At 38.8% G+C, this 12,885-nt stretch overlaps 2 protein-coding genes across 2 annotated transcripts; one reads left to right on the top strand and one right to left on the bottom strand.

The window, feature by feature from the left end:
* Nucleotides 1–25: 25 nt before the first annotated feature.
* Nucleotides 26–3,843, top strand: dhrs4 (dehydrogenase/reductase (SDR family) member 4). The gene is made up of 9 exons (XM_046851529.1): nucleotides 26–155; nucleotides 1,053–1,165; nucleotides 1,355–1,532; nucleotides 1,612–1,713; nucleotides 2,442–2,512; nucleotides 2,599–2,650; nucleotides 2,764–2,898; nucleotides 3,039–3,094; nucleotides 3,670–3,843. Exons 2-9 carry the CDS (start codon nucleotides 1,056–1,058, stop codon nucleotides 3,782–3,784), a joined length of 819 nt encoding a protein of 272 aa, XP_046707485.1. The 5' UTR covers nucleotides 26–155; nucleotides 1,053–1,055; the 3' UTR covers nucleotides 3,785–3,843.
* A 222-nt stretch (nucleotides 3,844–4,065) lies between these two features.
* Nucleotides 4,066–12,433, bottom strand: tinf2 (TERF1 (TRF1)-interacting nuclear factor 2). Its single transcript, XM_046851504.1, has 10 exons — nucleotides 11,987–12,433; nucleotides 11,313–11,515; nucleotides 10,176–10,274; nucleotides 9,729–9,830; nucleotides 9,436–9,546; nucleotides 8,042–8,165; nucleotides 7,047–7,893; nucleotides 6,810–6,868; nucleotides 4,512–4,588; nucleotides 4,066–4,409 (listed from the first exon to the last, which is right to left on the bottom strand). The coding sequence occupies exons 1-10, from the start codon at nucleotides 12,045–12,047 to the stop codon at nucleotides 4,293–4,295; spliced, it is 1,800 nt and encodes a 599-aa protein (XP_046707460.1). The 5' UTR covers nucleotides 12,048–12,433; the 3' UTR covers nucleotides 4,066–4,292.
* Between the last annotated feature and the right edge of the window lie 452 nt (nucleotides 12,434–12,885).

The following is a 12,885-nucleotide window of genomic DNA, read 5'->3' as shown; positions in this document are numbered from 1 at the left end:
TCCTTTTACAAGTGTACAAGGACACGACAGAGAATAACGGCACGCTCACGTGCACTAAATACAAAAGACGCTACTATTTAGAATCGAGCCCTCCTGCTAAATAAACCTAGCAGATCAAATACTGGTGAGAAAACTTTGACCCTGCTGCCATAGAGGTAATATACGGTTTTCTGTCTAAAACAGTTTACACAATATTGTATTGTTAGTTAAACAATGAAGTGTTTGAATAAACAGCGAACGACAAGCTATTTATTGTTGCAGTAAACACCTAAAATGTCCTGATTGACCTGCAATAATGTATTGTTACAGAACCATACAGTGAGTTGTGTAACTTATTTGTAGTGTGTTTGCAGATCTACAGTAACCCGGATGATCCACCAGTCACTAAACAATGTCGATCACTGTCTAACTTACTGTGCACTGCATGAAGATCATAATCAGCCTCAAATGCCAGTGAAACGATTGTACACTATTCCACAACAAATCTTTTATTATGTACTGCTCTCAATGGTCATTAAATGATTCATCAGTCATGTAATTATAAGGTTGTAGGTATACAATTACAGCTCTGAACAACATCTCAGCAACACTACGCTTTCAGTTTGAATGCTGTTATTTGGGAAATTGATAGTTCAGTGTGGGTTTTGTATTCAGGTACAGCTTTTTTTTTCAGTTCATTGTCAGTTCTTGGGTTGAGAAACTGTCCATCCTCATTTAAAAGCGCCCAATACTGGGAAAGTACCGGATAATAATAAACACACAAAAATAAGCTGTTGTCTGTAAATCAACTGTGTCATAAAGACACCAATCAGTGTTTAATGCCCTCCGTATACACCAGAACGACACACTTCCGGGGTAGTAAAATCAAATAATATGATAGTGTCAAGACATTTCGAAAGGTTGTGAAACATTTTGTATTCCGTCAGCATCTCATTAAATGTTTAGAAATTTGATCCAGGCATTTTCGATGACCAATTTTGATAAAAAAATTAACGAAAAAGAAACTGTATTTCGATAGCACAAAAGACTAACATTTTTGTTACTGTTCATAGGTAATGTTGAGGGCTGTGACCAAGTGCTTTCTTCATCCCGTCGCTGGTAGAAGAATGATGTCGTACAGCAGTCTTAGTGGAAAAGTTGCCATAGTTACTGCTTCCACCGATGGGTAAACATACTGATGTTGCCATAGTCACTGCACCCACAGATAATATCATGTTGGAGCACACTGTAATTTTGTCCTGTCGCACTAAACCTGAATTTGGATTCAGCAACATAAGTGGTAGTCATGGCTAGGCAGACTATAGACGCTAATAATTCACTGTCGATAATAACTATGCACTGGCGACATTTTCAGGATTGGCCTGGCAGCTGCACAGGCGTTGGGGAGAAGCGGCGCTCATGTTGTAGTGAGCAGTCGTCGACAGGCCAACGTGGATAAGGCAGTGTCGCAGTTACGCGCTGAAAACATCCAAGTCACTGGCACTATTTGTAATGTGGGAAACAAAGAGGACAGAGAAAAACTGATTAACATGGTGAGTGTGTTTAACATGGAACGACTGCACTCTGGAACTCATTTTTGGAGCTGATATTTATTAGGTGTTTTCCTTGCAGACTGTGGAGCAGTGTGGTGGTATTGACATACTGGTCTCTAACGCAGCCGTGAACCCATTCTTTGGAAACATTTTAGAATCCACAGATGCGGTCTGGACTAAGGTGAGGTTTAGAGATCTTATAGATTTTCTATGAATATACCCTGAAGGAGGCGGTACCTCAGTGGTTAAGACCCTGGGTTACTGAGTGGAAGGTTAGGGTTCAAGCCCTTCACCCAAGACCCTTAACCCTGAGTGCTAAAGGTGTGCTGTAACATGGCTGACCCTGTGCTCTGACCCCAGCACCTAACATCACTGTGCTGTAATGTACATGTACATTATAATACACCTTTATTATATCACCTAATAAATAGGAACATATAAACTTTAAATAGGAACATCTGTTCTTACATCCGACTATTCATGTAGCAGCAGTGCTATGTATCAGGCAGAAACAGGTCAAGCACACACTAGAAATCAGAATGAAGAAAAAGTGTGATTCGTGACTTCACGAAATTGTTATTGTAGTCAATTTGGCTGAGAGGTATAGAATCTGTACAAGTCAAGACAAAACAAGCACAAGGTTTAGATTGTTGTGCATTCTGAGATGCTTTTCAGCTCACCACAGATGTAACTAGTGGTTATTAGTTATTGTACTCTTTCTTCTCATGATTTGTTAACAATAGAAGGTTAATTAAACTTCAATTGGAAACAGGGAACCCATTTAAATTTGCCTGTAAAACATGGCAGGATGTTCTACATATTCTAAAGACCTGCTGCTCCTCTGATGGTTAATCTGAAGCATAAACCTGCATATATTACTAACTTGCATCTTGTGATCTCGATCCTCAGATATTAGATGTGAATGTGAAGTCTTCTTTTCTTCTGACCAAACTAGTGGTGCCTCACATGGAGAAAAGAGGGTGAGAGATATAAAAAAATAAATCCTTTGAGTTGTTTCAGTAAATCTAGTTCTGAAAGCGATATTACTCAGCGTTCTTCTTTTCAGAGGAGGCTCCGTGGTGTTCGTGTCTTCTGTAGCAGGCTACCAGCCAATACCGGTGAGAGCTATATGTAAATTGATGCGACATTAAATTGGACAAATGACCATATTTCATTTTCAGCCTGAATTGTGTCTGTTTTTTTTTAATCCACTTTGTTGCCTGTGCATTAGGGTCTGGGTCCGTACAGCGTGAGTAAGACAGCACTGTTGGGCCTAACCCGAGCTCTTGCTCCTGAACTCGCTCAGACTAACATCAGGGTCAACTGCGTAGCTCCAGGAGTCATTAAAACACGCTTCAGTTCAGCTGTGAGCAGTTATATATTAAAGCTTAATTTTCTACTTTTATACCTCAAAATTATTTCTTTGATCCTCTCTTCTTGACTTACTGTATCTCAAACATTAGAAAGCACGCATCTGCCTTTGCTAAACTCTCCATGTTGTTGCAGCTGTGGCAGAGTGAGGAAGTGGCCTCCGAGTTTCTGAAGATGCTGAGCATTAAAAGGTATCAGAAATTTGCCAAAATAACAGTTTTATACTGCTGAGGTCACTAGAAAGCATGTGGCAATAAAAAAAACAAGACATGCACAAAAACAAGACAATGCACTACAAGTGTACGTTGCTTTCTGCTTAATTTTTAAACACAGAAATCCCCCGTTTACCGAAAAACCACCCCAAAAATGTTTTTTATTGTTAAAGCTGTAAATCATCCTCCCACACACTTTAAAAACATTTGCAAGAATATAGCGAGATGAATTGTGTAAATTGGTAGAAATACAGTACACTGTATCACTTTTATAGTGAGTACATGTACTATACAGTATAGAGTTATATAGGAGTAGTTTCTCTGCTGGTTTATTGGTTGAAGTGTCCTATGACCTCAAAAAAGAGGCTGAGACAAATTAGTTATGCGGCGCAATAAACCATGGGCGCGAGATTTGAACAGGGGTAAACTGGGGATTACTGTATAATAAATTTCACAAAAAGTGAGATTTAGTGTCACAGACTGTAAAACTTTACAAATTATAAATGATTATGATATCGCATATTAAAATGGTGACGTGTACAATTTGCTCGTAGGTTGGGAAAACCAGAGGATATCGGAGGTGTGATTGCTTTCTTGTGTTCAGACGATGCCTCATACATCACCGGAGAGACCATTACTGTCACGGGCGGCATTAACTGCAGACTGTAGGGGTTTTGGTTTAACAAGACTCGATAATAATAATAATTAAAAAAAAAAAAAAAAAAAAACACTTTTGTACACAATTGTTCTATAAATAATTCAAAGGTGTAATTTAGTATTAAATATGATCTTTTAATAATGAATAAAAAAATAAACACTTTTTCCCCTTTTTTTGAAGAGAATTTCGATAATGAACAAGACTTTTTGGTTTTAATAAATAAAATATTTTTATTAAGGATTTCCATAGGTAGCATCCAACATGATAATTGGAATAAAATACATAGAAAAACTATAGTAAACCATGCATAAATATTGCTATTTATTTTTAAAATGTTTTAAAAAGTACTTTATTAACAGGCTGCGTCCATTTTAATTCTGACCTACTGTATAAATATAAAAAACAATTCTGTACAAGGTGACATTGTATGAAAAACATAAAAAATTACAAATAAAAAGCTGCATTGGGGCAATAAATACAGGTGCTTATAATTCAGTCAAATGGTCATTAAACCAAACCTCATCTGCACCCGTTTCCTGGCGAGAGCAGATCACGGCGGAAGGCAGGAGTCCAGAACTCGTGTAAAGTGGGAATGTACGTGTCACTCTTTGTCTTGCAGTATCGCTTTGTAAATAGCTGCAAAATAGTAAATATCACTCATTTTAATGTATTTTCTTTTCTTTTTAATACCAATATTTTATCAGCTGTTTTATGCATTTATACAACATATATACCCACCCTGCCTTTTACTTTCTCAGTGGCTTCATCTTCTGAATCTACAATAATGTCATCAGTTGATTCAGCTACAGGAAATACTTTGTGTTGAAAGAAACAGAAAGGTGTATTAAACAGTGAATACTGAGTACCAATAAAAGCCAAAAACCCCACAAAGGACATCTTCAACCGTGCTTATTAACCTGCAGTCACTAATATACTTTACAGTTAGCTAAATTTCATCTCAATAAAAACTGTATTTTGCAGTGTATATTTATTTGTTTCATGAATCTCCGGCCTTCAAATGAACTCCACTCATCCCTGTCTTCCCCCCCCAAAGTGCAAGTTATAAATAGTTTTATAGTTAATTGATAGTTCAAGGCATTGGGGTCTGGGGTCAGAAGAAAGTAAAGGAAGGCTGGTTTACATTTTCATTTCTCCTACAATACACCAGAGAGGTAGCATTCAGTACATAAATGATAAAGTTTTCTTCACCAAGATTAAATTCTGCAAACAGCATGAAGTTTGGATTTAGAGAAAGCGTAGGACAGGGTGGCGAGAGAGGAGTTCTGGTATTGTATGAGGAAGTCAGGTGTGTCAGAGAAGTATGTGAGGGTGGTGCAGGACATGTATGAGGACAGTGTGACAGCAGTGAAGTGTGCAGTAAGAACGACAGACTGGTTCAAGGTGGAGGTTTGATTGCAGCAAGAATCGGCTCTGAGCCCTTTCCTGTTTGCAGTGGTAAAGAACAGGATGACGGACGAGGTCAGAGAGGAGTCTCCCTGGACTATGATGTTTGCGGATGATATTGTGATTTGTGGTGAGAGTAGGGAGCAAGTTGAGAGGAGCCTGGAAAGGTGGAGGTACACGCTGGAGAGAAGGTGAATGAAAGTCAGTAGGAGTAAGACAGAGTACATGTGTATAAATGAGAGGGAGGGCAGTAGAGTGGTACAGTTGCAGGGAGAAGAGGTGGAGAAGGTGGAGGAGTTCAGGTACCTGGGGTCAACAGTGCAAAGTAATTGAAAGTGTGTTTGAGAAGTAAAGAAAAGAGTGCAGGCCGGGTGGAGTGGGAGGAGAAATGTGACAGGAGTGAAGGGGAAAGTTTATAGGACTGTGGTGAGACCTGCGATGTTATATGGATTAGAGACAGTGGCATTGAGTAAAATACAGGAGGTGGAGCTGGAGGTAGCAGAGCTGAAGATGTTGAGGTTTTCGTTGGGAATGACGAGGATGGACAGGATTAGAAATGAGTTTATTAGAGGGACAGTGCATGTAGGACGTTTTGGGGACAAAGTGAGAGAGGCGAGATTGAGATGGTTTGGACATGTGCAGAGAAAGGATGTGGGGTATATCACTAGGAGAATGCTGAGGATGGAGTCACCAGGAAGGACGAAAAGAGGAAGACCAAGGAGGAGGTGTATGGATGTGGTGAGGGGAAGATATGCAGGTAGTTGCTTTGAAAGAGGCAGAGGCTGTGGCGACCCCTAATAGAAGCAGCCGAAAAGAGAAGAAGAAGAAACAGCATTAAGTTCATTCAAACAGCACTGGCTCAAGGACAAGCAGAGTGAGCGTATAGTTAGGAATGCAATGGCCATGAAGAGTTTTGCAGTTAGTTGCCAGTGAACATTTGATAACCTAGTAAATGCCACCTAGAAAAAATAGTAGACAAAATAACTAAATATCTGCCCTAAATGACTCACATATTAACCTAATTATGACGGTATCTTTAACTGTGTGAAAGATTTATTTATATTTAAATTGAGGTATAGTTTTGGTCTGCCTCAGATTAAAACTTCAGGATTTGGGCCTATATTTCACTTGCTAATGATTTTCTGCATCACCCACACCACCACTAACAGGATGTTGATAGTGGTGCCTGTGCGAATTCATCTCTACATACGGAGAGCGATGAAGAGGTGCTTTTGTCCTTGGGTTTGTTTAGCGTGCTGATCTCCTCAACTGTAAACTAGGCTCAAACAGATCAGCTCGTCGTGCTTGTAATAAGACTAGCTGAGTAGAGTCTCTGATCTAACACCACATAGTTACACCATTGAGCATTGTAATAAATCCTGCCTGTTATCTATTAGCCATCGAAAAGGGTCATTATACTCTATGCTAGCAACGTGATGACAAACTGAAAAAAAACGACTGAACCAATCAACAAACTGGCACCAGAATAAATAACCCTCAAATATTGTGTTTCAGGACTGTTCCTATTAGAGTATGCTCGACTTTATATTCTGTACCGATTCAGTAGTTCGTAATGCCATTTTTTTTATAATATTCCAACTATTTAAACTCATAACTACATGTTTACATTACCTGCACTTTCCATCCTTACAGGCGTGAGTGTGGGGATGCAGGGAGAGCCAGCACTTACTCTACATGAAAAGAAAACCCACATATTACTGAAATATACCAGACAATGTTTATTTAAAATCACTATAAAAACACTACACTTGTATTAGTCCACAAGTCTTTATACATTTAAACATTAGTTGTTTTTTTTTTGTCAAGATCTATTTATAAATGTGTTAATATTTAAGGAGCCTCTCTCACTGCTTATCATGATTGCAGCTCAGGTTCTTCTCAGGGGTCGCTGTGAAACTGAGCTTTCTCTTTCGATTTGCGGCATCGACGTTTCTCACTGGAGACGCGCCATCAGCGACGGGTTGTCTTGAAGACGTTGTAGGATGGTCCTCATTGGTCTCTGTTCTATATTGTTTCAGGTCCAGTCTTGGGATGATGACTCTAAGCTGACGGGTCATAGGGGAATCAAGGTCAGCATGCAGACCTTCCATCTCCCGTTGCTTTGTGTCTTGGGAATTTCTGCAAGGTGTCTTACTGCTCTTTGTTCTTTTTCTCTTTCTTCCTATATCCGGCATTTTGTCACCAGTCCTTGTACTTTGTTTATGTTTTACGTCACTTTTCCGACTACTTTTTCTCACTGGTCTGATTTGAGATTCGTCCTCCTCTTCAACTTCACTGCTCGTAGGTGTAGGTGTTTGACTGATTACTGTGATCAGCACCTTTCCTACGCAGTGTTCCTCATCTGGAACGTTCTCCAAGAGCTCCCTTTTTTCACACGACTTTGATTTGACCAATGTGTAACTAGAAACCTCTGAAACAGCTTCCTCACTGTCCTTGTCAGAAATGGATGCTACATTCTGATTGGTTGAAGCTTCACGTGGGATACCTGTCGTTGACGTTGAGCCAATAACTGGGTTGATGTGGGACCCGGATCCTCTTGCTTGCTTCTTATCGGATTTTTGTGTCGATGAGGTGGGACTCGGAATTATGTTCGGCGTGGGAGTGGATCCTGACAGGTCGCTGTCTCGCACTTTGCCCGAGAGAGGGAGGGAAAGTGATGAGAGGATGGAGTCCCCAGTGGAAGAGGGAACAGATGCTAGGAATGATTCATGGAATGAAGCCAAAAAAAAAAAAAAAGAGGTGGAAGCAGGAAATTTCAGTGTTACAAAAATAAGCACATAAATCTTTTTTTTTGTTGTATATTGTCATAACTATTTGATATACTGTTACTTTTTTTTTTTTACCAGCAGAGTCCAGGTGTCCAAGACATTTTTCATGCTGCAGTAGAGTCTTTAGGAGTTGCGGCTGTGATGCTGAGCGCACACACTCCTCAAGAACAGCTGGAGCTTCAGTGAGCCACGATACAGTCTGATACATGCAAGACATCACCAGTAGGTTTAAGTGCAAGATACTCAAGCTGTGTTTAGTTACTGTATATCATTAATTATATTAATTATTAATAATATAATTTTAAGTGCTCATCAAATACCAAACACACATATCTATCCATTCATCCATAAGTATGTTATGTGCTTTTTGGGGCATTGCATTCCACATTTAGTCCCAATTTGCTCTTGTATTTCTTTCACTCTTCTGGGAAGCTGTTCCACTAGATTTTGGAGTGTGCTTAAGGATATTTGTGTTCATCAGCCACAAGGGTGTTAGTAAGGTAGTAGATGTAGTTAGGAGAAGAACCACATGTCCAGTATGGTCAGGTGTCCCAATACTTTAGTCCATATAGAGTAAGTAGTTGTAAGAATTACAGACTGCCTTAACCCAGATTCCACTCCACGCTATATCAAATTGAGCTCATCCGCAAAATGGTTTAAATTTGATCAAAAGTACGTAGTTTGAGGTAGAATTTCAGTTGTATCACTCTTAATCATAGTCTTAATTTAATCAGTCTGGGAAAGGCAGCAAGCTATCAGGGACCATCCCTAACCAATAGGTGTCCGAGACCGTGATTATGATATAAACAATACCCTAACCTGACCTGCTGGGGGGCCGGCACCAGCAAAGGTGTAAACAACAGTGACCTCCGGCTCGCTCACCCAGCCATGTGTTCCTTTACTCATTTCCTACATTTAATTTACATTTAAAAGCTAAACACTATCTACACTTCAAAGGGAAGAACAATATCAAATATCTGGGTAGAGTTTACTCTGGGTTCTTTCGGACTCCGTTGAACCCAAAGTGCTTCATGTATTTTGCCACTGCTATAAACTCCTGCTATAAACGGGTATGTACAGTATGTACAGACAGACAGAGAGGCAGATAGATGTGTGTGTATCAAATATCAAAGTATCAATAACTAATTTAGTATTGCTCTTTATGATGATAGACAAGTATTGACTGGATATTTCTGGACTAGAAATGTAACCAGGAACAATAAAGTAGTTCATTAATATATATGATGTCCAGTATGCTGCATTCATTTTGGATCTTTTCGTTTCCAATGTGATTTAGTTTGTAAATTAGCTGGCTGAAATATATGAAAAGGTCAGGAATTAAGACTTGTGTGTGTTTAAAATCTGCAGGAGTGCATTCATATCTTAAGGGTAGCTCAACTATTTAAATATGAACATTCAGGTACAATCAGTACAAATTTCAACTCAAATTCATTACAAAAAAAACAAACCTGAGCGAGATCTGGGACTGGAAGCAGCTGGTCCAGTCTGGTCAGAAACTCCCAGAGCAGCTTCTCCAGAGCGGAGTCATACTGAGGCCCATACTGAGAGTCAAACTCTTCCTGTTGTACAGATAAGTATTTAAAAAAACAAACAAAGAATTAGGTGAAAACTGTATAAATATGTGCTCGAGAGAATGAGAAAGATTTTACATAGAAAGACAACAATGCAAAGAGAGAATAGATCAGCTAATGCTCCATTCTTTAACCTTCATCAATACGCAACCATTTATTCTCATTCTTACCTTAAAGAACTGCTCTCTCTCCGCCGGATTCCCCAGCAGAGTCCGCACCAGCGTGTGGAAGTTCTTCACAGCCGTCTCCACTTTCTGATCAGTTCTCTTTCTCTACAAAACACAGATACAGCTTTCAATACTGTGATGTGATTCAGCATTTACTAGTTTCTTCATCGTATTTTAATTTATACTGAAATATTTTTCAAAATATGACAAACTTGGTAGATGCTCTTTATATAAGTAATATAAAACTTAAGCAGCCTTTAGATTACCATAAATGTGTTATGAAATAATCTTGTGGAATGTTTAGGTTTCACAATAAAAAGCATAATCTCTGAATTTAAGAGAGGCCCAGCTGCCGCATATATTTTAGATTCATGGTGTAATGAAGTGTACAAAACTGTAAATATGTGTAAATGTAAAAAGACAAGATTAGAGAGATTACAAGTCACTCACTTTATTGTTGGGGATGGCAGGAGCATGCAGTCTCTCTAGCTGTTGGAGAATGAGCTCTGTGTCTGAAGACTGGACCACACGGAGCTGCTCCAAGATCAGCTACAGAAAGGAGAGACAACACTGGTTTAATTCATATAAATACAGCAAGTATTTAGTACGTTTAGATTTGGGGCATTTTGCCAATTGCCTTTATCCAAAACAACTGACAAAAGTGCTTGGATATCTCCATCAATAAATACATTCTTATTTACTTGTATTTGTATAGCACTTTTCACAACAGCACTTTTACAGAAAATGATTCGGAATATAAATTTTACATTTATACATCAGTCCCTATCAGTTTATTCCTAATTAATGAGTCATTGGTGACAAAAACAAATTCCCTGAGCAGGTATGAGGAAGAAACTTTGAGAGGGAATCCATCCTCATCTGAGTGACAATGAAAGTCTGTTCCTTAGTAGTTTACTAATTGCTGAGGTTAACAAATGTTCACTGATGGACACTTACATGTAAGACTGTTCATGGCAATGGTAGTCCCAAGCCAATGAAGCAGACTGTTTATATTAATTACAGTCCAGATTCATATCTATTCTCATACTTCTTACATTTTTACCCTCCAATCTAACTTTGTACTGATACATGTTCATTAGGTCACAGACTACAATCCCACCAGTTGAACAACACTGCTGGGAGAGAATATAATAGGAAAAGCTGGGTCTTTAGACAGCGTTTGTAGACAGCCAGTGACTCTGCTGTTCGGACACAAAGTAAATCTTTATTATGCCACTTTGGTGCCCGACTATAGGAGTCTTTAAGCATGTCTTCCTTGTACCGAGAGAGACAATAAGACCATTTGAGCAGTGGTTTGAAATGGAAAGGGAGTGGGGTAGAAAAGTGTTAGTCTGTTTTTAGCTTTATAAGTAAGCAACAGTGTATTCAATCGATTGTTGGCAGTGAAGCCAGTGAAGAAAACATAGTGATGGGCTGGTGCTGTAGAATTGATCAAGATTGAAAACAAGTCATGCAGCTGCATTTAGAATCTATTGTAGAGGTCGAATGTCCTTTAAAAGCAGACCTACCAGGAGCAAAGCGCTGCTCTATTTCCTACAACTCCATGATTCTTATCTTAAAACTTACCCGTGCTCGCAGACCCACAGTCAGCTTGGCCTGGTGTCTATAAATCAACAACCCAGGCACGGTCCCCGACACAGACGTCACAAACTCCTCCAGCTTTCCATACAACATCACATCCCTCTGCTGCATCACTTTCCACATGGCCGCAGAAACCAGTCTCAGTGGAGGGGCCAAAAGCCGAAGAGAAGCAATGGGCAAAGGTTCATCTGCTCGAAAGAAGAAAGGTCTTTAGTAATTTGGACTGCAAATAGACTAGAAATTGTGTTTCTGATTTAATCTAATCTGATCACCAAGTGATCATTATATACACATTCCCATGCTCCTTTTCATAAACCATCCTTCTAATTTCACCTGCAGCCAAGACACTAAGGAAGCTATGAGAAGCAGTGAAAGGGAAGTTTTACAAAAAATACACGTTTTATCTTCGACTTAAAAATCTTATTATAGCTAACACACAATGTAACACTGTTATACTGACATTGGGTTGCTGTTTTTGTTTTTTAACTGATGATTATATAATTCTCATGAGTTATTAAAGTTCAAAGCAAGCGCAAAGGTAATAATTACAGTATACAGGCAGTAATGCTATATACTAACATTATATATAATATCCTATATAGGCTATGCACTATAGTATATACAAATAAAAACAATGACTCGTTTAAAAGACGTCCCACCGCTGCTGTCTTCAAAGTTGTTGTTGTTGTTGTTTTTGTTACGTGCTTTTCCTGATCTCATTTCAAGGCTGTCAAATCTCCCTCTCTGTCAATGTAACGACTGTCGCTTTAATTTGATCCGTCAAACAATAATCCCGTATGGTAACCGATCACACGCCACCGCTATACGTCTCTTTATACGTGTATTTGAAGCAGAAAAAGACGGCTGGTGTATTATTCCTCGGCTCCTTTTCGCGCCGTGAGCACTGTTTCCGGTTAAAAGGTCACGCGTCCGGTCGCGTTTCAATTTGAAACTGTAGTGTCTGATTTAAAAAGGATTTTCAGTTTATTGATTCCATTTCCGGTCTGTGTTTTATGAATGAATAAATCCACGGTGTGCTCGAAAAAAAGGGAGGCGAACACTGTTATAAACACCTCTGTGTTCCGTTTCAATCCTGTTCTTGTTTCCCTCGTTGACTTCCCCTTACAAATGGCTTCTTAAAAACAAAACAAAAAAAGCAAACGATAAAAGAGACACCTTTTTTAATCAATAAATGAATAAACAGTTTGAAATTATGACAAAGATGTTAACAAATAAACAAATGCGTTATTTCTTTTATAGAACAAACTATATTATAGGGGACACTTAAAGAATCAAAATACATTCTAATCTCAATAATTTATATATAGTCTGTAATACCCAGTATATTCATTATATATAAAATATCCTATATAGGTTTATAGTATACAGTGGCAGACTGTGCATTTTGTACCTGGGCCTTCAGTGGGGATGATCCCGACTTAATCCACCTCTTAATACCACCACTATCACGTTGTGATTATAGAAACCATCAATACAATACAAAAACACAATATAACAGCGCGTGGCATTACAGAGAAAGAGGCATTTCACATATGGA

Source organism: Silurus meridionalis, chromosome 6 (genome assembly GCF_014805685.1).
Source record: "Silurus meridionalis isolate SWU-2019-XX chromosome 6, ASM1480568v1, whole genome shotgun sequence".
In the NCBI taxonomy this organism is placed as follows: domain Eukaryota; kingdom Metazoa; phylum Chordata; class Actinopteri; order Siluriformes; family Siluridae; genus Silurus; species Silurus meridionalis.
This window is presented reverse-complemented; position numbering and strand designations above follow the sequence as displayed.

Coding starts and splice junctions, on each gene's coding strand:
- dhrs4 (XM_046851529.1), top strand. CDS start 1,056: ATGTTGAGGGCTGTGACCAAGTGCTTTCTTCATCCCGTCGCTGGTAGA. Junction 1,714..2,441: donor CAGATGCGGTCTGGACTAAG/GTGAGGTTTAGA, acceptor CTCGATCCTCAG/ATATTAGATGTGAATGTGAA. Junction 2,899..3,038: donor AAACACGCTTCAGTTCAGCT/GTGAGCAGTTAT, acceptor ATGTTGTTGCAG/CTGTGGCAGAGTGAGGAAGT.
- tinf2 (XM_046851504.1), bottom strand. CDS start 12,047: ATGAGATCAGGAAAAGCACGTAACAAAAACAACAACAACAACAACTTT. Junction 11,516..11,986: donor CAACTTTGAAGACAGCAGCG/GTGGGACGTCTT, acceptor TCTTTCGAGCAG/ATGAACCTTTGCCCATTGCT. Junction 4,410..4,511: donor CTGAGAAAGTAAAAGGCAGG/GTGGGTATATAT, acceptor ACTATTTTGCAG/CTATTTACAAAGCGATACTG.